The following is a 23,792-nucleotide window of genomic DNA, read 5'->3' on the forward strand; positions in this document are numbered from 1 at the left end:
ATATATATATATATATATATATATATATATATATATATATATATACAGACCATTTCCAAAAAATTAGAATATCATGGAAAAGTTGATTTATGGGCTTCTAGCTCATGAAACCCACAAAAACAGGAACTCAAAAAATTTGAATGCTGTGGATAAATCAGCCCACACTACTCCTCAGTATTTGCACAAAACAAGAAGAAATTAGGAGTACAACAAATCAATCAAAATATGGTATTTTCAAAACTATATGTTAATCTTCAATACTTGATTAGGAATCCCTTTGCCTTAATCACTGCCTCGGTTGAGGCAATCAGTCTGTGGCATTGACTGGGAGTTATGGAAGGCCAGATTTCCTTGATGCTTGCTGTCAGCTCTTCTTTGTTGTTGGGTCTGGTGGCTCTCTTTTTCCTCTTGAGAATACCTCATAGATTCTCAATGGGGTTTAGGTCCAGCGAGTTGGCTGGCCAGTCAAGCACTGTGGCATGGGCATCAAACCAGGTTTTGGTGCTTCTGGCGGCATGGGCAGGGGCCAGGTCCAGCTGGAAGATGAAATCTGCATCTCCATACAGATCCTCAGAAGAAGGAATCATGAAGTCCTTAAAACATTCTGGTAGACTGTTGCGGTGACCTTGGATTTAAGAAAGAGGTTATCAACACCTTCACCGTACATTGCACCCCAAATCATGACTGACTGTGGAAATTTCACACTGGACCTCAAGCAGTATGGTTCTGTTCCTCATCATTCTTCCTCCAAACCCTTGGACCTTGAACCCTCTGAATGAAAGGCACACTTTACTTTCATCAAAAAAGATGACCTTGGACCACTGGCCAACGGTCCAGTCCTTCTTCTCCTTGACCCAGTTGAGACGCTTCCTATGTTGGCTCAGGTTCAAAAGTGGCTTGACCCAAGGAACCCGACAGTTGTAGCCCATCTCCCAAATGCGTCGGAATCTTCTCTGTTTGATAATCCACTGAAGCCCACAGTCATCTCTTTTGCTGGTGCATCTTCTCCTGCCACATTTTTCCCTTCCACTAGACTTTCCATTGATGTGCTTGGACACAGCACTCTGTGAACAGCCAGCCTCCTTAGCTATGAACTTTTGTGGCTTACCCATCCTATGGAGGGTATCAATGATGGACTTCTGGCCAGTTGTTATGTCTGCAGTCCTCCCCATATTGAACCGAACTGAGACAATTGAACCAAACTGAAGCAATTTAATGACACCTAGGGAAATCTGTGCAGTGCTTTGAGTTTAGTAGATGATTAGTGTCACACTCAGTTTAAAACATTCATGTCCTGCAACATTTGGACTGATTTCTCCGCAGTATTCTAATTTTTTTGAATTTCTGTTTTCATGGGTTTCATGAGCTGGAAGCCCAATTTATGTAAAAATAAACAAATAAATACTTGAAATCATTTAAATTGTGGGCCCTGAATCTATCATCTATTAAAGATGAACTTTTTGAATGGAATTATGGAAGTTAAACAACTTTTCCATGATATTCTAATTTTTTGGAAAGGGTCTATATATATATATATATATATATATATATATATATATATATATATATATATATATATATATATATATACTAAAATAAATAAATATACTAAAATAAGTATAGCGTTCCTACTTTGTGGTTTTTCACCTATTGTGGTGATATCTGGAGCATATAACCCCTGCACTAATCGAGGGACTACTCTATTGTGAAATAAAAATAAATAAGTCTTTCTGTCTTTATTTTCTCTCGTTCTCTACAGACAAACAGCATGATTTGGTTGCTAAACACTACATTTGTCAATAACTGGGAAAGAAACATTATTTCTCTCATGAGTTGGAGTTAGTGCTGAACAGGCAGTACAAGTGTTGGTGAAAAATGGGCAGGAAGCAGAGGAAAGATTGGCGTTTACCAGAAAGCTCCACTCTGATTAAACATGTTTGGATAAAAAAAAAAAAGAGGCAGAAAGAAAAGGGGAACAGCTCAAAGCAGAGAAGAGGGATGTTTGAACTGCACTGAACTCCTTTGTGCAGTTTCTTTTCTCTGTTGTGGTTCTTCCTGTGTGACTCGGTAAACCTCTCGTCTTTACTCCAACATTAGAACAACACAATGCTCTGGTTTAATTTCTTTAGCTGTATGCACTAGTATAGGGCTGCATTGTAAATATGCCTGCACAGCTTTATTACCCAATAATGAGGGTCATATTTTACACAAAGACCGGCGTGTCGAGGGCAGAACACTAATTAGCTTTATAGGCTGTGCTGCTACTTTAGCTACAAATGAACATGTGCTTGCGTTTGCTTTTCTTACTGTGTCCCTCCCAAGTATTTTTTTTTCACACCATTACCCGTACATCAGAGCTGGGTGGGTGTCCTGTATGTTTTTACCTGGAAAAAGAGGATTGATGGTCTCTAATGGGAATCTTTATGGCATCACTCCATCTTCCATTGCCTGCTCCTGCTGTGATGTTTGACGATGACGGTCATGCTTTTGTTGTGTCCTTGTTTGGTTTTTCAGAGTAAGTCCGTGTCGTCAACAGACAGCCAACCGACCGAGGAGCGCCAAGGCCCATCAGGAGGATACTCTTCCATGCAGGGAGGAGCTGAGGCCAAGAGGAGGCGCTGCGATGACAAAGAATCCCTCCCATCACACTCCTATGTATGCATTCTTTATATGTGCATCTTTATAATCGTAAATTTGCAATTAGTATTTTTTATGGATGACTCCGATAGCTACACATCCCAAGCCACATTGACTCATCCATATACATATTCCTTTTTGCTTCTTGAGTGTCAAAAAATCACGTCTAAATTTAGAATATATATAGACTTCATAGTTAGCTTTTTTTAAAGCCTCTTCCGACACCATAAAGTCATTTTATTGCACCTGTGCATGGTTTTGTGCATAAGAGTTTGCCCATGACGCTAAAGGCCACAGGTGGATTGGGCGCCTGTCACCTTTTAGAGCGGTGTTTGGTTTGTTTGGGTCTGCTGGGGAAGAGCAAGCAGCCCGAGGGGATGTAATGTCAGAGGAGAGATGGCCGAGGCAGATAGCTGTAATGAATTAGATGCTTGTGTGTTTGCAGTCTGCAGGATTGATTGACACAAGGAGTTTGTCTTGGAAGATGGCCTCCGGCTAAATCAGTTTGGCATCGACAAAAACAGCTCAAATCCTCCCCATTAGTCCAGAGCAGGAGCACCACTCTCCTCTCTTTCTCTCTGTCGAGTGTTATTTCACCTCTCGTTTCTCTCCTTTCGCCTTCCTTGCTCTTCAGTATCTCTCTCTGTCTCTTTATAACTCCTTCTCTTTTTCTGTCTGCTTTTCTCTTATCCTTCGTGTCTTCACACTATTTTGTTTTAGTTCATCTGTAATTATTTTTAATCGTCCTCCACATCTTCTTCTGTCCGCCCGAGTGTCTGTCCCACTCGTTTGTATTTTTCTTCCAGGGATAGGCTGAAGGCTTTGTCCTGTTTTGGCTCTGCATAATTAGGTACTGATGTCACTCCACACTGATGTCAATAGAAATATCAGATCACATCAAAGCGTTGTTGCCATGGCGACTAAGTGCCATCGTTTCACCCCAGAAAAAAAATGGAGAGAAAAAAAAATGGAGACATGGCTGGGTGAAGAGCAAGAATGTGCCATGGATGGAGGGATGAGTGTATGTGAGAGAAGAAAGGTAACGTTTGTATTGGTGTGTGTGTGTGTGTGTGTGATAATATATGGTCAACACAGTGTGTGTGTTAAATGTTGCATGGAGGACAGACAGTGAGAGGATGCAACAAGCAGCCAGTGCTATTGATATATTGATCTTTGTGTGTGCACTTCAGCTGCTGTGTGTGTCTTTATTATTAAAGCTCTTTATTTACACCTTCATAATACTGTGACTGTTGGAGCGGGGAAAATATCTCTGAAAGTTTGTGTTTTATTTGTCCCGTCCTCTTTGTCTCCTCAGGACAGTGATGGAGACAAGAGCGAAGACAATCTCGTAGTGGACGTCTCTAATGAGGTGAGTCCTCAGCTTTTATTTCTGATATTCTCAGACTCCACATGGCTCGACTCGGAAGGATCACTCCACAAATGTCTTTCCATCAGTTCTGTGAGGAGTTTCAACAACTTGCAGATCATTTTGTTTTCTCTTCAGCGACATCACTCGGGGTTTCAGTTTTTAGTGAATAACTGCACTAAGTTCATATTTTTGCCAAGAATTTTTTTTTCAGTAAATGTGAAATAGTATTTAGAAGCGTAATAGTTGCAATTTTCTTTTAGGCTCTGCAGAAAAAGCATCAACAGTGAACACAGAGGGATTCTCCTCTGCCAGTGAGTCGTTACAGCTAGGTGTCTAATCAATCAAGTTAATAATATCAGTTAATTGGTTTTGTTTAAAGCTTTAAATTACAGACGAAATTAGACATAGCTGCAAAAATATCTCACACAAGAGTCCATAGTCCCACACCCTTGGGTTAATTTTATTTCAAACATATGAATGCAAAGTATGAGCTCATCCAGCCACAGAGTCTGTTAATTATTATAATTATGACATATGGACAGTTTGATGAAAGTATCAGTGTTTCCTCCTCAATTCTGCCTCCACTGACGTGACATAAAATCCAACACAACCTACATTATGGTGACACATCATCAGTACCACGATTGTTGCTGGAAATTATATGAATTATAAATTGTCTTTGTTTATAATTAAACTAATACTCAATATTAATTAACATGAATAGGCATTTATATTTACTTTCACAATTCAAAAATCACTGATTTGTATTCACCAATATTTTAAAATTCCTGCAGACGTGACTCAGAAAGTCAAATATGAATAAATAAAATTATTTTTTATTGTATAAGTAAGAAAAAGCTTGGAGAACTGGCCTACCAGGTAAACATGAGCTGCATTCAGTGAAAATATTTCTTTAGAAATGGGTTTTTTTCCCACAGACAAAGCGATACGTTCGTTTTGTCCATGCCTGTGTGTGTGTGTCTGAACTTTTAGCAGAATATCTCTTGAACTGTTGAACACATTTAACTTTCAGTAAATAATCCTTGGCTGTACATCTACAGCTGATAACTTTTGGAGTCGAGATAATTCAAACTTAGCCTGCACAAAAATGGCTCTAACTCAGTGAATTTTGCAGATGTGAAGCAAAGCGTTTGTGAGATCCAGACTGCAAACATGCAGCTAGAAACCTCCAGCAGAACCAGGCTCAGGATGAGCAGGCATCTGCTTCGACCAGCTGATGTTTGAGAGAACAGGAAGGAGAGATAAACCCAGAATGACAGGTCCAGGTGTACTTTCTATAGAGGAGAGACAAAAAAACGTTAAGATAGAAATGGTTACAAATACAAACAGGTAGTGTAGAGCACTTAAAGACAGCAGCAGAGTGAGGAACTGTGGTCAGTTTGTCCTCCAGCAGTCTAAGCCTATAGCAGCATAACAAAGGGATAGCTTAGGAAACCCAAGCTGACCCTAACTATAGGATTTCCAAAAATGTCCAAAAATAACCTGGAGACAGTAATTCATGCATTCATTACATCCAGGTTCGACTATTGCAACTCACTCCTTTTTGGTATCAGTCAGACCTCCATAGCTAGACTTCAACTGGTCCAAAATGCAGCAGCCCGGTTTTTGACCAGCACAAGCAAAAGAGAGCACATTACACCTGTTTTGGCCTCCCTACACTGGCTTCCGGTTCACCTTCGAATCAAATTCAAAATACTCTTGTATGTCTATAAATCACTAAACAGCTCTGCCCCCTCCTATCTTACTGATCTGCTCCAGCCGTATGTCCCACCACGTTCTCTTAGATCAGCAGACCAGTTGCTCCTCACAGTCCCAGGAACTCGTCTCAAGCGCAGAGGTGACAGGGCCTTCTCTGTAGCAGGCCCAAGACTTTGGAATGAGTTACCTCTGCTCGTTAGACAGGCCCCCTCCCTCACAGTTTTTAAATCTTGCTTAAAAACACACTTTTATTCCCTGGCTTTCAGCACTGTGTGATCTGTGCTGAGTCTGTGTGCATCACACTGTGTTGGTCATGTTGCGGTTGTTGTTGTTATCCATTACTGTTTTTGTTGGTTTCTACTTTTTGGTGTCCTGTTATGTAATCTGTTGCTGTGTGCTTGTTCTGTTTGTCCCTGTACAGCACTTTGGTGTGCTTTGTCACTGTTTAAAGTGCTTTATAAATAAATTGGTATGGTATGGTATGATTTATCAAAAATGAAAGAAGCCTAGTTTTAAAAGTAGACAAGGTGTCAGCCTTATGGACAGAAACTGGAAGTTGGTTCCACAAGAGAGGAGCCTGATAACTAAAAGATCTTCATCCCATTCTGCTTTTGGAAACTCTAGGAACCACAAGTAAACCTGCAGTCTGACAACGAACTGTTATTTTAATGTAAATTGTTTCAGCCAGTTCTTAAGTTCACTTATAGATACCTGCAATTACAAAAGTTAAACTTCCCAGAGGAAGAAAGTTTCATTTTCCCTGACTACCTCAAAATGTTTGACCCCGTCTAGAGAAATATTTGATCATGTTCACATTCACTATGGAAGTATTCAAACATTTTACATCCCGGCATCCCATCACTGCTACATCCAAAAACCAAACATCTCTGCTATAGATCAGATTGTGTTTTTATTAAGCTACAAATGACTAAATGAGCTGTCTTTGTCAGACAGAAGCTGCCTGCCTCTGTCCTGCAGCTTAAACTTAAATAAACCAACAGTGGGAGGACCAGTGCTGGACACAGCATGGAACTAGAACTTTGCCTTAGTACTTAATGGTACAGTGTGTTCAAATGTAACCATGTATGTGACTCAGTTCTGTTACAACGATGTTTTAGATTTATAATTTTGTTTGAGAGCGAGTCACAGATGCACTCATTTGGACGGCTGTCTGAAAAAGACATGGGGGTGCACAATATTGAGTAAAGTCAGATTAAATGCTTTATTTTTATTTATTGTATTCTGATTATCTCCCACTCAAAAATGAAAATGTATGTATATATTTATACTTGTGAAGAATGTAGTGGATAAATGGAAACATTCACTTCTAGACTTGTTTTCAAACCACAGTTTTAAAATAAATATTTTGTTTGACTTGAACAAACTATTGAAATAGTAGCAGATGAGCAGAATTCCAAACATAACAGATGAATAGTATTTTTGTTCTTCTGGCTTCTAACTGTGTGCATGTCTGCATGCTGTCCTTCCATTTTCTTTACCCGCTTTCATCTTTATGAGTCTCGGGGAGCTGGTGTCTGTCTCCAGCAGCTGCTGTGGAAGAGGCAGGGGACACCCTGGACAGGTCGCAAGTCCATCGTAGGGACAAACAAGACAAACATTCACACACTCTCTCACATCGAGGGACAGTCTGTAGCTGCATATCTGTATGTGAATGTGCAACGAGTCAGCAGGTCTGCAGCTCGTTCAGCTGTCCGCTGCAGTTTCCTTGTAAATAAGGAGAACTCTTGTGTAAGCTCATTATCAGCTGCCACTGTTTGAGCTCTCCTCTTGTGAAACATGCTCACACACACACACATTTACAAATAGTTTACCCATCACCTCTCATCTACCTCCTCAGAGTGTATTTTTGTCCTCCCCCTGCACTCTTAAGGCTTCTCTTCCTCCATTTCTCCACCGTCTCTTTCTCCTCAGCACTCACTCCACTCCTTCCTCCTCTCGTTGGATAGCTGCAGTCTGGCTCATCTAAAATATGCAAAGCCATTCATGCCACAGGAATATTTTAGTTCTTTAAATACTTCACGCCGTGCACCAAAACTACGTTTCATCTAAGCCTTCTATAGTTTTATGTCAGGCACGATTCAAAACGGGTCTCTGGTGAAATTTGAAAACTGGTGCACAATCAGAGGGGAAAGAAAAATGACAAATAAGGGTAATAAAACAAAAAGGAGCGAGTTGTGTTTGTGTAGATTTTTATTTATTTTTTTAATCTTCTTGTTTGCTTGAACATGAAATACATGAGTTATGACTTTTGTTCTTGACAAACGAAGATGAGAAAACCATGATCTTACTGTGCATGCGTGTGTATGTGCATACGCACGACAACGTCTGTTCTAATCGCTGCGACCCAGAGAGATGTGCTTACTCCAGCGCTCCGGTAATGAAAGCATCTGTAACAGCCACATTATCACCAGGTCCACACGCTGCTGCAGCATCGACAGTCTCTGTCTCACAAACACACGACGCACGGTGAAGAGTTTGAGTTGGGTCTGTTTTAGAAGAATCAGGAGCAAAGATCAAACCTTTAATATCTGCAACTAAACACAACTGAACCAGTCAGCCTGCAGAGCAGCAGTGACTTTTCATTCATTCAACCTTTATTTATTCAGGTTGGTCTCAGTGAGTCACGAGGACTCATTTACAAGAGAGACCTGTTTTAACAAAAACCATAACTGAGGTCCACACAACAATAAACATTCATGTGAAAGCATATAAAAGGAAAAGTATATAAAAGAAGTGATATACAATAAAATAAAAAAAGCAGCTACATTATAAAACGGTGTAAAATACTAAAAACAGGAACATGTCTGCATTAATTTTTGCATTAAACTTAACAGTTGTTTAAAATCCCTTAGGGAGGTCAAGGTCGAGAGCTTCAGTATTAAAATTTAAAACTTTAGTACTCCAAACTCTAATTTAAGTTTTTATTTGATTTTGTTGGTTAAACTTGGTACTATCTCTGATTGGTACCATCTTATCATATTTACAGACAGAAAAAAGCACATACAGTAAGTTAATATGCCTCGAGCTGAAGAGGATGGATGAATGTCCTGTTATATATATATTTCATAAAAAGCCTAAATTGTACATTTATAATTTATACAAATGAAGTTACAGTGGAAAGGATTTACAGTATTTGTTGTTTAACTACACATTTTTTTCTGCAGGCAGCAGCAAGGATTTAGGGAGTTTTAACCTCTTTAGACAGATTTAGCACAGTATGGTTCTCATACTGTTACAAACTCTTAGAGCTGGAGGTTGTTTTTTTTGGCTTTTAAATTATTTAAAGATGATCTGATTTTTTTCAGTTTGCCCATGCAGAATTATAATCAATAGTTATGTACAAAGTCATAATGGCGATTATCATGATGCATTGTGATGTTTTCACTACTGTCAGCCATGGCACCCTTCCGGTTCTTTTGTTCTCAGGTGGAGAGAAAACTCACACGAACTCAATAAAATCAGGAGAGGTAAATTCTATTTACCATTTAATGTCAGTAAGGCAGGAAAAGTTACAAGCTCAGCGCTGAGGCATCCGTCCGACCTGTCATAACCAGGAACCAGAGGCCTCGTGCAAAAGAACGCCCCAGCTTATGTTGGCTCTTGGCTCCGCCTTCACATCCGGGGCGGGCACAGCCTGTCAGAGTGTATCAGTGGATGTGTGAGCAAACTGGTCTTATCTGTCTCTGATGGTGGATAATAGGGTGATGTGCAAATCTAAGTGTTGGAAGCAAGCAAACAAAAATGACTCCTTATCGGGTGTTGACCCTGGGATCGCTCATTGTGAGCTGCTGAGACTGGATCTGTTCTGAACCAGGTTATGAGTCAGACTAGACCAGACCGGGCCTCCAGCAAGATTAAACTTCTAACACTACATTGGGCTCCATTTTGTCACTTACTTGGAGGATTTGTCATTAAGCTCTTAAACCAGCTGTAACCCCAACATAAGATTACTGAGAAACTAAAAACCTGCTGAACTACAGGAGAATATTTAACATTATAATGAACCAGAAAAGGGACGATAAAATGAAGAAGAAACAAAACTCTTTAATCAAAGTGTCACAAACATATGCATAGTAAATCAAAGTAGAAAGTGATTTTTAAACAATATATCTTGTTTAAAGAACGTGGAAACTTTAAGAACAAAGACAGGCAGACAATAAACTCTTCGTGTCACTTGAGACTGGAGGGACTACATTTATAAAAGCTTGACACATTAAATCTTATTTTTTCTTTGTTGCTCAGGAGCCTAACTCTCCTGCGGGCAGCCTGCCTCATTCTCCTCATGGGAACGGGCTGGACCGAGCACCTGCCCTGAGAAAGGAGCTCCCTGGCTCCTCGAGTGCCGGAGAGACCCCTTCCACACCAAACCCTTGCAGCCCCACCCCAGGGAAGACCAAGGACCCTGCACAGGTACGAACCTGAGACAACGACCGAAAGAGTTCCTGCCCTTCTTCTGGATGGAAAGGCAACTTTTAAGTCTGCTAAAGCAGTTTATTACCGTATTTTCCGGACTATAAGTCACACTTTTTTTCATAGTTTGGCCAGTCCTGTGACTCCAAAGCGACTTATATATTGTTTTTTCCTCTTCATGAGACATTTTTTGACTGATGCGACCTATTCTCCGGAGTGACTTATAGTTCGGAAAATACAGCACTGCACACTTTTATGTTTATAATGAAAATATTGCTTCATTATAGTAATGTGTCATGTTTTTCACGTTGTACTCTTTGGTTGCTAATTATTAACATATTGTGAGTTGCTGTAAGGAAGAAAAAGAGCTCAAACTATTTTACAGAAATGATTAAATGTCTTATTAAACTGATGTTGCAAAAGCAGTTCGTCCACCATCGAGACCAAATCAAGACACATTTAAAAATTATGATTATTTCTGTTTGGCTCCTCCACAGATGGATAAGTCCCAGTCTCCGTTGTCCAAATCTGGCACCCCGTCCCCGTCCCACCGTGAGGCTCTTACCCCCGGAGCACCAGGAGCTCCTGGAGCTCCAGGCCCCAGCACCTCCTGCCTTCGCCTAGTTAGCAAAGCAGCATCCAGTGCAGACCCTCTTGGTGAGACTCACAAAACTGCTGATGTTTAAAAATTAAGTGTCTTTGATGGTATAACTACTGGAAAATAATGTGTTTATAAGTCTTCCAAACTGCTACATCCATTTACACTACTGCTTGTGTGTCTATGAAGCTTAGTTTTAATGGAGTCACACAACTCCGCTATTAATGTAGACAGTTTATAAACATTTTTAGTTTTAGCCATTTTAATAGAACACATCTGGAAAAAGTTGATTGAGCTTGAAAACAAGGCTCTTTGAATGAACGTTTCCTGACCTCCTGTCCACCTCACACCACCTCCGATCCTTCAGTTTTTATATTTCATTTACATGTTTGCTCTTTAGCAAGTTTTAATATTAAATCCTCTCATGACCCACAGTGGAAACGATTGTATTTGACTGTCTGAAACTTTAACCATGAAGGAGGTTTTTCATTCGTGTTTGGAGCATCGCTGCCCGTCTTCCTCCCCATCCTTCAACCACTCCTTCCTCTTTCCCTGTCCTCCCCAGCTCTCCGCAGTCCCATGTCTGTGCCCCCCGGTTCATACCCGGCTCATTTTGGCGTGGTGTCCCACGCAGGACTGAACGGGGAGCTGGCCAGCCCGGGAGGATTCGGAGGGGCGCTCACTCTCTCCCCGCAGATCAGCGCGGCAGCCGGCGCCTACTCCCGCAGCCCCTTGGTGAGCCGTGGCTGATGCATTCCTCTCTGCCAGGCTTTGATTTATTGTTCAGATCCAGCTCTCCGACCGTCATCGCACCAGTGAAATGTTTGATAAATTGACTCTGCATTGTCTGTATCAGTGCAGTGCATTCATTATACGCTTAAAGTTGTCATGTTTACATTCTCTAATCCACTTTCACAGAGAGCGACAGTTGTAGGGAAGATAAATGATGCAGCTGAAAGAGTTTTATTTTTTTACTGAACATTCCTGCGTGGTACCTTCAAACTGTAGTATCGTGTCTGTAAGCCCAAAGATAACAGGTCAATCACAGTTTCCTGACTCATAATCAGTGGTGGACACTAACAGAGCACATTTACTTGAGTACTGTACTTAAGTATATTTTCAGAGTACCTTTACTTGAGTATTTGTGGTTTTTTTAAGGGGAACTTATGACTTTCACTCCACTACATTTCTAGGAAGCTTCTCGTTTCTTTTGGCTCAGCTTTGTAATCTGCTGTTGCTGTTTTTTGTTTTCTTTAAATGCAGTTGGCCAGTTGTTGATTCAGGTATTCTACTAGATTCATCTGTGCAGAACATTCCATGTTTTGTCAGCTTCTATGTTAAGTATGGCAGCACTTTCAGTTAGTGTTACTGTTTCCTCTCCTGTGCTAAGTTGTTGCTGTCAATACATGCACTTTTACACACATACAATGTGGTGTATGAATACTGAAGCTGAGGAAAAGACTAAATGTGCATCATCTGTTAGGATTTCCATGACTTTCCACAAACAAGTAAAATGCACAGAAGATATTATTTTTAGTTCACTGGTTTTATTAAGGCATGTGGTGTTCGAGTGGTTCTACGTGACAATACATCATCAGGTGGTTTCAGAGAGTTACAATGTTCTGTAAAATCACTCAAAACAATACAGCAGTGTACTGATATTAGAAAATATCATTTGTATTTTTTTTATGCATGTACTTTTGAAAATTTACGTGTTTTCAAAAATAAGTACTTCAGTACTTTGACTTCAGTCTGAGCAACTTTTAATTGTAGTTGAATAAATTTGACCATGAGTATAAATACTTTAATTTAAGTACCAGAGTTGAGTACTTTGTCCACCACTGCTCATAATTATACGTCCATGGAAATAAATTCAACATTTGATGTCCTCGTTGGGAAAATGGATTTAATTGAGTCAATTCAAATGCTTTTATTTTCGATACCTGGCTTGAAAAGTGTGTCAAACTTAGTTTTTGTCTTTCTTCCCTCCAGGTGGCGTACGACTCTCGCTCTCACCTTAGAGCTCCGGGGCTGTCCTCCTCTCTGCCGGGTTCCTCTGGTGGAAAACCGTTAGTAAACCCCTCAAATGTGCACTCACATATGTAACATTTGCTCCTGTGTACAAGAAAGATTTTCAAAAATATTAATAAAATGGATAATGAAAAACAGGATCATGATTCTGTTTATTTCATTTCTTGTCTACATTTGTTTTAAGTCCTGGAGCAACAATTTAATGTTTCTTAGTTTCAAACGTATTGCATCACATTTGCTTTTTATCCAGTTTCTTTATTTTGAAATTGTGTTTCCAATTAATCTTTGAATCATTAGAGCCAAAGCCAAAAATTCTAATGTTTAGGTTAAAATAAATAAAAAAAAACATTTGTTGCTTTAGTGCCCTTTTGTGCTTTAGAGGCAGAAATATTGTGACTTGATGTACAGCGGCAAGATGCTTTTTAGAATATTCCCAGTTTTTTTAAAGTTTATTTTTAAATCTATCATGCTTTGGAAAGATCTTTTTAAATGGAACCTTGGATAGTTTATGAATACATTATTAGTAAAGAATGAACTTTTATGTTATCTTAGTGTGATTTGTATGTACAGTATGTTTACACTTTGTGTTTATGACTGCATATGATTTAAATACATTTTTAAATTATTATTTAATTTAATTTATTTACTGCATTCAGTGCAAATTCTGGAAATGTTTAGATTGGAATAGTGGCTTATTTCTTTGTTTAACCTGCATCAAACCTGAGCTCAATCCATTCAGGAAATGTAAAATTTTTGATGTTCGCAGCACGTTTGCACCTTTTTTTCTGTCTTTGGCAGCTTGTAAATTGTGACGTTTTTCTTCTTTTCTGCAGAGAAGCAGATCATTGTTGTGCTGCTAATTAGAAATCATAAAACAGCCTTGGCTTCCAGCCGCTCCAGTATTGATCAGCCATTAGCAGCGCCACACCAAGTCTGCCCTCTAACACAATCTGCCATTATGCATTCGTGTCCACAGCTGCTCTGAGTTCAGTAATTGCCTGAATTTGAAAAAAAATATTGCCAGAGTGTCAAAGATGTGACAGTGACATCAGACTTTCACTCCGACATCTGTGAGATTGTTATTGAATCTTCTGTGTTTACCCGTAGCTTTCACACGCTGATTGATTGATTTTTCATCTAGTTCCCTGGCACATTTCACTACAGACTCCGTCACAGCTTGATTTTAGCTGCAGCTGTTTCATCCCTTAAGATCGACTTTATTTAGATCCCCTCTCCCTTCTGTCTCCGTCTCAGCGCCTACTCGTTCCACGTGAGCGCAGACGGTCAGATGCAGCCGGTGCCGTTTCCCCCCGACGCCCTGCTCGGTCCGGGGATCCCGCGTCACGCCCGTCAGATCCACACACTGAGCCACGGAGAGGTGGTATGCGCCGTCACCATCAGCACCTCGACGCGCCACGTTTACACCGGAGGCAAGGGCTGCGTCAAGGTGTGGGACATCAGCCAGCCAGGAAGCAAGAGTCCTATGGCCCAACTGGACTGTCTGGTGAGACGTGATGAGGAGGACAAACACAAAAACTCAAACAAGGATTAACACCAAACACATACTTATTAATGCACACAAGTTACAACAAGTAGTTAAATTTGATATTTTATCCATAGTGTCTGTGAAAAAAATGTAATAATATTTCTTAGAGCATGGCAAAAACAAAAAATCTAACCTAGTAAAGCAATAAATTATGACGGCGTATTAGGGCCACGCTAAGAAAAAAAATTACATTAAGAGAAACAAAAGTCATAATATTACGAGAATAAAGTTGAAATATTATGAGAATAAAGTTGTACGACAATAAAGTCATAATATTACGAGAATAAAGTCATACTATTATAAGAATAAAGTCGTATTACAAAAATAAAGTTGAAATATTACGAGAATAAAGTTGTACGACAATAAAGTCATACTATTATAAGAATAAATTCGTATTACAAGAATAAAGTCGTACTAGAATAAAGTTGAAATAACACAAGAATAAAGTCATATTACAAGAATAAAGTTGAAATATTATGTGAATAAAGTTGTATGACAATAAAGTCATAATATTACGAGAATAAAGTCGAAATAATACGAGAATATAGTCGTAATATGAGAATAAAATTGTACTAGAATACAGTCAAAATAATAAACCTCTGTGAATGGTCCGCAGATGTAACCACCTACAGCCTTGCAGTCGACCACTGCCAAAATGCTCCTCTTCCACAAAAGAAGCAATATCTTTCCAAATCCGTGTGATTCTTTCTGCGGAACAGACATAGTTGTTTGCACAATCGTTTCAAAATCTTGATTCTGATAATAATCTGATGCTGAAGTGCTAAGAGATTAATTATTTCCTTATTTGTAAAACCAATACCAAAGTATAATTTAATAAGATGCTCAACATTCATCATTTTACCACAGTTGTAAAATGCTTTTTCATGTCGGAGTTCTGTAACATTACAACTTTATTCTAGTAAAATTATGACTTTATTCTCATAATTTTATGACTTTTTTTCTTGTAATGTAAATTTTTTCTCAGCGTAGCCCTAATACTCCATCGTAATAAATAACAGAAGCTGCAACAGATTACAAAAAAAAAAATCTCATCCAATCAGAACAGGGATAACTACATCCGCTCCTGCAAGATCCTCCCTGATGGACGAACCTTGATTGTTGGCGGCGAGGCCAGCACACTGTCCATCTGGGATTTGGCCACGCCCACTCCTCGCATCAAGGCAGAGCTAACGTCATCCGCTCCAGCCTGCTACGCCCTGGCCATCTCACCTGACAACAAGGTCTGCTTCTCCTGCTGCAGTGATGGCAACATCGTCGTCTGGGACCTCCACAACCAGACGCTGGTCCGGTAAGAACCCAACAACCCAACCCCAGGACATCTTTATAAAAGAGATTAATAATCTCAATGGATTTTTTTCCTGGTACAATTAAGGTTTAAAAAAAAAATCAGGTTTGTTGGCAATAATAACGTCAGGATGTGAAAGGAAGAGTATAGGGGAACCGAGTAATAGAAGATAAAAATAGTAACAAATGAGGAGAAACAGGTGGAATAACCAGACTGACTCTAAGAATTTGGTAAGACAGGAAAACAGAAGAATGGAAAGAAGGTGTTGATTTTTAGGTGTATGAGGCGTGTGTGTGGGTGGGCTGAGGGCGTAGGTGCTGCAGAGAGTGAGGATTTAAAATACTCATTTTGACACCTCCAGCAGAAAAGAAGCACAGAAACACACACAGGAGACAGAGTCTGTAGGATTTCTATACTTGCAGGTGTATGTTTGAGCTCAGCCGTTTTTGTGTGTCTCGTCCTGCAGGCAGTTCCAGGGCCACACAGACGGGGCAAGCTGCATCGACATCTCCAACGACGGCACCAAACTGTGGACCGGAGGGCTGGACAACACAGTGCGCTGCTGGGACCTCCGGGAGGGACGACAGCTGCAGCAGCACGACTTCACCTCACAGGTACGAAGCATAATAACTCGCACACGAACACAGGTTGATGCGTTGCAGCTTAATGTGAGGCAAAAGGTAGAAACACACCTGGTCATACGTATTCAGAGAAGTGCACTGAGAAAATGTAGGAACTACAAATATACATCATATTAGCCCCCTGGCAGAGATAGATTAAAGTATGAACAGCAGCTCACCTCACAGGTTTACACACAAACATCGGACTCCGACTCGTCACTGTCAAAACAGGCTGATCGAGCTGACCACTGTTGTCAAATGAGTTTCGATCCACCATGTAATGACTTTCTCTGTTTCTTTTATCTTCCTACATCTGCCACCTTCCTTTCTCTCAATCTTACTCGTTTATTTAATCCCCTCTGTATTTACCTTACCCTTCTTAACTTCCCTACCTACCCGTTTCCCCTCGATGCCTCTATCTCGTCTCTTGGATGTCCAATCATTCCACTTAATACCTCATTCCGCTTTCGCTGCCTTCATTCATTGTTCTCTTCTTTCAATCAACCTTATCCTCCGTTCTATCGTTCTTCCTTCCCTTTTGCTTTACCCCGTCCCTTCATTTCCAGATCTTCTCTCTGGGCTACTGTCCGACAGGCGAGTGGCTCACTGTGGGGATGGAGAGCAGCAACGTGGAAGTCCTGCACGTCTCCAAACCTGACAAGTACCAGCTGCACCTCCACGAGAGTTGCGTCCTCTCACTCAAGTTCGCCTACTGCGGTACAAACACTGAACGCACACACGACGGGGATTTTCTGCAGCCATACTGGTCCTCGTGGCTGTCTCTAGATGCTTTGTAACATGCACCATGTTTATCTACAGGAAAGTGGTTCGTGAGCACAGGAAAAGACAATCTGCTTAATGCATGGAGGACACCATATGGAGCGAGTATCTTCCAGGTGAGGGTTGAGCAGCATGTTTCTACTCAGTGCATAGTTTATACAGGATCAAATGCTAATTTAGATGCAGGTTTGGACTTCAAAAGCCATCAGATTCTGAGTTGAAACAGATCAGCTTCCTGTCCCTAATTCTAAATTTGCCTGACTGACACACACACACGCGCGTTCTTGCATTTGTACTTTGTGGGGACTTTGCATTTTTCATTCAACCTTTATTTTGACAGGTTAATCCCATTGAGCCTCAAGGACTCATTTACAAGAGAGACCTGATTTCAACAAAGAATGATGACAACAATGGACAACAGCGACAACAATAGACAATCATAAAAGAGGCTTACAGATTTTCTTTATTTTTTTAATACAAATTAAAGTAAGATGGCAAAAAAATAGCAAAAGCAGCTAGATTATAAGGCGAATGTAGAAAACTAAAAACAGGAACATGTCTGCATTGGTCCTTGCCTGGAGTCCAACAGATTCTTAAAGCCACTTAGAGAGGTCAAGTTTGAGAGCTTCAAATCTTTTTGCAAGATATTCCAGGAAACAGGAGCGGAGTATGAGAAGGCCCTTTTAACTTCCATTCATTTCTATAGCCTAACCCTGACCCTTACCCTAAACCTAACCATTACTAGTACATGTCTAACCCTGACCCTAACCACCCAATGAGACTTATCCTAATGGGAACCAGACTTTGGTCCCCACAAGGAGCAGTTGGTCTCCACAATGTAACCTGTGGGGAGTGGTGGCGCAGAGGTTAGAGAGGTGGGCCTGTGATCCGAAGATCGCCGGTTCACGCCCCGGCCCCGACAACATCAAAATTGTGGGTGAGGTAGGTGAAACACCCACACTTGCCCCCACCCTCATTCGCCCCACTCTGGGCCCATGAGCAAGGCCCTTAACCCCCACCATGTGCTCCCTAAACAGGTCTCTCTTGAAAATGAGTTCTCGTGGCTCAATGAGACTAACCTGGATAAATAAAGGCTAAATGAAAAAAAAATGAAACAAAAACACACACATACATAAATTAATGTCATAATTGGACCTTGATCAGTTGCCTTATTTGAGTAAATGTTGAATTAGGTACATGCAGGAATTCAGTAAATTTAGCTGAGCCTGTCCATTTGAGTGTGAATGAAACTAGAGAAGATGAAGATGAAGGTCCATTTAAGCTGAGTTGTGTGTGTTTGTCATATTTGTGTAAGCTGCAGTGGGCAGCAGGGTTGGCGGCTCCTGTCTCTCCCCGTGGACCGAAAGAAGCAGCGGTCTCTCTTTGTTATCCAAATGCCAAACGCTGCTTCTGCCAAACAGCTCCCTCACTTCACTGTGTTGTACAGAGCTGCTCTCCTCCTCCTCCTCCTCCTCCTCCTCCTCCTCCTCCTCAATTTATTGCTGTCCTTTCTTGTTTCTGTCTCCTTGCTTCTCTTTAAAGCTTCACTCATCTCTCCTTTTTTCTCCTTGGAACTCCATTTATTGTTCTTTCTTCCTCTGTCCTTTTTCATGTTAATCCTTTTCTCCTAATCGGTTTGAACTTATTTCCTGACTTTCTTTGACCTTTTTTTTTTTTTAAAACAGTCTTTTCCTTTTGTCTTCCTTGTAATATGCACTATATATTTTTCTTGCTTTTTGGATGATTTTTATTTTATTTTAACACGTATTGCAGCAATTGCAACTAGAAATTGCATTTCCTATGCAAATGCAGTGTGAATGCTTATTGCAGAAGAACTTGCTGAAAACTGCTTAAAAAGCTGAAACTTACTTGAAAAATATTAATAGCTGAAACTTGGAAAGATGAAGCTCCAAGATGTACAAAAAGCAGAAAACAACTAAAAACATGCTGAAAAAAGATTAAGTTAGCTGAATAAAAATCTAAAAAGATGAGAAAAAGCAATACATGTAAAAAAAGAAGCTAAAAGGAAACAAAGACAGAAATGGAAAAAAAACATCAAAAAGCTGAAATACAGAAAAAATAATAAACTATCACAAGTGGAAAGAGCACATGTTTGCTCAGTTACCCTGAAAGAAGCAGAAATTACCACAAAAAATCTTTAATTTATCTGAAAACAGCTGAAATTAGCTGTTTATATATACTGTATATATATTTCGCTAAACAGTAATACTATAATATAATAAAGTGTATTAAACAGCATCCTGAAAATGAGTCTGTTTTGAGCAGATGGGTATACAGTAGTCCCTCACTACTTTGCGGTTTGTTTATCACGGACTCGCTCTATTGCTGTTTTTCAAAATAAGATTATACATGATACGCAATTGGCTGATTGATGGATGAGCTGCACAATCGGCATGAAATATTTATTTAAAATAAATTACTTTGAATTATTTAGCACCTGCTGCACATTTGTGCAGCTCAGAGCTGCAGAAAAAGCTTCCTCCTGCACCATTGTGCAGCCTATCCTCCAGGATAACCATCCTCCTGCTGCTGAACAGCTGATCAGCTGTTCTCTGTGCAGAGTGGAAATGTGGGCGTGACCAAGAACGCTTGCAGGTGGCTGAAAGCAGTGGAGGCAGGGAGCTGAAATCATGACATTCTGTGCTCAGTTAGAGCTTTTAGAGTTTAGAAGCATTGTTTAGAATATTGCAAGAGTGTGGGACAGATTTAAAACACCTTTTTATATATATAATATATATATATATATATATATATATATATATATTTTTATACGCACATATATATACACATAGTTAAAAAAAAAACAAATATGACCTTTGTTATCACAAAATAACTTGTAGATATTTTGATATTTAAGGTCTTATAAGTGTTGTATTTAACAGTGGGTGTATACAGGTGCTGGTCATAAAATTATAATATCATGAAAAAGTTGATTTATTTCAGTAATTCCATTCAAAAAGTGAAACTTGTATATTATATTCATTCATTACACACAGACTGATATATTTCAAATGTTTATTTCTTTTAATGTTGATGATTATAACTGACAACAAATGAAAACCCCAATTTCACTATCTCAGAAAATTAGAACATTGTGAAAAGGTTCCATAATAAAGACACCTGGTGCCACACTCTAATCAGCTAATTAACTCAAAACACCTGCAAATGCCTTTAAATTGTCTCTCAGTCTAGTTCTGTAGAGTACACAATCATGGGGAAGACTGCTGACTTGACAGTTGTCCAAACGATGACCATTGACACCTTGCACAAGGAGGGCAAGACACAAAAGGTCATTGCTAAATAGGCTGGCTGTTCACAGAGCTCTGTGTCCAAGCACATTAATAGAGAGATGAAGGGAAGGAAAAGATGTGGTAGAAAAAAAGTGTACAAGCAATAGGGATAACTGCACCCTGGAGAGGATGGTGAAACAAAACCCATGCTAAAATGTGGGGGACATTCACAAAGAGTGGACTACAGCTGGAGTCAGTGCTTCAAGAACCACCACACACAGACGTATGCAAGACATAGGTTTCAGCTGTCACATTCCTTGTGTCAAGCCACTCTTGAACAAGAGACTGTGTCAGAAGCATCTTGCCTGGGACTGCTGCTGAGTGGTCCAAAGTTATGTTCTCTGATTAAAGTAAATTTTGCATTTCCTTCGGAAATCAAGGTTCCAGAGTCTGAAGGAAGAGAGGAGAGGCACAGAATCCACGTTGCTTGAGGTCCAGTGTCAAGTTTCCACAGTCAGTGATGGTTTAGGGTGCGATGTCATCTGCTGGTGTTGGTCCACTGTGTTTTCTGAGGTCCAAGGTCAACACAGCCATCTACCAGGAAGTTTTAGAGCACTTCATGCTTCCTGCTGCTGACCAACTTTATGGAGATGCAGATTTCGTTTTCCAACAGGATTTGGCACCTGCACACAGTGCCAAAGCTACCAGTACCTGGTTTAAGGACCACGGTATTCCTGTTCTTAATTGGCCAGCAAACTGGGTATTGTGAAGAGGAAGATGCTATATGCCAGACCCAACAATTCAGAAGAGCTGAAGGCCACCATCAGAGCAACCTGTGCTCTCATAACACCTGAGCAGAGCCACAGACTGATCGACTCCATGCCACGCCGCATTGGTGCAGTAATCCAGACAAAAGGAGCCCCAACTAAGTATTGAGTGCTGTACATGCCCATACTTTTCATGTTCATACTTTTCAGTTGGCCAACATTTATAAAAATCATTTTTTTATTGGTCTTAAGTAATGTTCTAATTTTCTGAGATAGTGAATTTGGGGTTTTCATTAGTTGTCAGTTATAATCATCAACATTAAAAGAAATAAACAGTTGAAATATGTCAGTCTTTGTGTACTGAATGAATATAATATACAAGTTTCACTTTTTGAATGGAATTATTGAAATAAATCAACTTGATATAATTTTATGACCAGCACCTGTATATTTGTGTGTTAATGTTTTGTTGAACTTTCATCCCTTTAGTCAGTCACTTCTTCCTAGTGGACTTTTCGCCTCGTGCTATCTTGGTTTAAGATAGGAAATCCAGTCTTAAAGAACACTCACTGGTGCTTTGATAATTGTTGGCCCCGCTGTGGATTGTTGTGCAAGTTTAGAGAAGAGCTCCGAGTGAAGAAAGGAGCAGGAGGAGGAGGAAAGTCAGGGGTGAAAGGATGAATGATTGTGGAGGGTTGGAGCTGAAGGAGCTTTAGATGGATCTAAAACCAGGTTTGACTTTCTGACACTCAGGGTGGCAAGAAGCGAATAAAAAGCCGCATTTTGTCAGTTCATGCAAGCCATCAAATCTGTTCTGGCGACACACCAAGCTGCACCTAATAAGGCAGCGTCTCACTGGAGAAAATAAAAATCCAAGCGGTTTGTCTCATGTTGAAGCAGATGGATGAGTCAGCATCCTGGAGCTGTGCAGAAGTGTGTTTGGAAATAATTGCTGCCAGCTTTGAAATGCAAATGTCTTGTGTGGTTAAGTATTAAATGTTTAGTCATATCTTTCCTAACATCTCTTTCTTTGTGTCTGTTTTGGTCCATCGTCCCCCTCCTCCCCCGCTCGCAGTCCAAGGAGTCGTCGTCTGTGCTGAGCTGTGACGTCTCCCCGGACGACAAGTACATAGTGACGGGCTCCGGGGACAAGAAGGCCACGGTGTATGAGGTGGTGTACTGACGGCCAGGAGAAGAAAACAACTATCTTTTTTTTTTTGTCTTTTATTTTTCATTTCTTTTTCGGAGTTTATACAAATTGGGCAATTAGGTTTCCTGTCAACCCTACCTGATCAGCAGCAACAGCACCTCTGTCCTGACCCACAACACTCAGCTGTCATATAAGCTATTGTAGATGGTTTTAAACGTCCCCACCCTCCCCCTCCCCTCCTCCTCCTCCCATTTTTAGCTCCACAAATGAGGCATGATAGCAGGGAGGGAGGCAGAATAAAAAAACACAAGATAAGGAAGACAAAGAAAGAGGGCGGTGGAGTGTAAAGATAAAATTGGAAAAACGAGCAGCGAGAGACAGAGAGTGGAAGAAAGAGAAAAAGGGTGAGGGGAAGAGGAAGAGGGAGGCAGGGTAATTAGGGCTGTTTCCTGATTAAGAGCTCAGTGGAAGGGAGGCCCCCAGAGGAGGCGCAAAGCGGCACTGTGGGAGCGCCAGCCAGGAGCACTGATAGCACACAATCGATTCATTAGCCAGACAGTGGAGGCCTTAATGAGGCCGACGCTGAAGCTCCGTCTCCCCAGCGAGAGGTGTCAGGAGCTGGGGAGGGACAGCTCTCTGAGATGGAAAAGAACCGCGTCAGATTGCCACAAACAGACATGAAACCTGCTCCCATACACAAACTGGTGTCGCCGCATGTCACCAGGCGAGAGTACCTCGTAACACCCACTAAAGGAAAGCTTATGAAAGGAGGAAAACACTCATCGCACTCCTCCTCTCGTTACCCGTTTCATTTTGTTCTGACAAAGGCGAGGAAGTCGCTGAGATGCTCTGATTGCCCGGGGTTAGCTGAAAGTGTTCCCTTTAATTCCTCCAGATTGTTCCCCTGACATGGAGCACCTCACTGTACGGCAGGCTGGAGAGCAAATCACGCTATCAACACAATTAATACATTTTTATTTTTTATTTTACACAACTAGTTAAAAGTTTTCATTTCCAAACGTCCTTATTTACATCAGCTTGCTTCCTTACTTTCAGCTAAATTTTCTTTAATTTTTATAAAAATATCCCACACCAGTTCTTGTCCTGATTCAAACAAGATTTTTTTGCACCTTACTCACGTCTGTAAGAGAAATGTAAAGTTTGCTAACCCCACAAACTGAAAGCACGTTGCGTCTAACGAGGGGGCTTCTAGGCTCACTGATTAACACATGGCATTGTATTTGTTTGTTTTAAAAAATACTGGAGTGTGAAAATTAACAAATTCACAATTACTTCTTCATCGGAAGCAGTTGCCTGGTAACAGGTGGGATTGTAGAAAGTTACTGCTTCTGCAAGAATCTACAGCATAAAGTTAGTGTCTCACTAGTTATGTTTACATGGACATAAGTAATCGGATTAAACGGCCATTTGGAATAAAAATGTGTCATGTAAACGCCCCATTCGGATTATTTTTTGTTTATTTAACTCGATCTGAAACAATTTGTAATCAGAATGAGACGGGTGGTTTATGCCAATTCATAATCCGAAAGGTGTGCATGTAAACACTTAGGTCGTTTTCACACCAGA

General features: G+C 40.4%; 1 protein-coding gene across 1 annotated transcript in view; it reads left to right on the forward strand.

Moving 5' to 3' along the window:
• The window catches only part of tle2b (TLE family member 2, transcriptional corepressor b), a gene marked incomplete in the record, with an annotated part of 103,630 nt that extends 80,231 nt beyond the window's left edge, over nt 1-23,399 (forward strand). Inside the window, 12 exon segments of the mRNA XM_037698127.1 lie at nt 2,515-2,655; nt 3,953-4,006; nt 9,989-10,156; nt 10,654-10,813; nt 11,320-11,489; nt 12,747-12,823; nt 14,040-14,289; nt 15,393-15,640; nt 16,104-16,251; nt 16,824-16,974; nt 17,077-17,153; nt 22,131-23,399. Coding sequence (XP_037554055.1) covers nt 2,515-2,655; nt 3,953-4,006; nt 9,989-10,156; nt 10,654-10,813; nt 11,320-11,489; nt 12,747-12,823; nt 14,040-14,289; nt 15,393-15,640; nt 16,104-16,251; nt 16,824-16,974; nt 17,077-17,153; nt 22,131-22,238 — 1,752 coding nt within the window.
• Between the last annotated feature and the right edge of the window lie 393 nt (nt 23,400-23,792).

The sequence above is a fragment of the Nematolebias whitei genome, chromosome 3 (assembly GCF_014905685.2).
Source record: "Nematolebias whitei isolate Nwh7 chromosome 3, NemWhi1, whole genome shotgun sequence".
In the NCBI taxonomy this organism is placed as follows: Eukaryota; Metazoa; Chordata; class Actinopteri; order Cyprinodontiformes; family Rivulidae; genus Nematolebias; species Nematolebias whitei.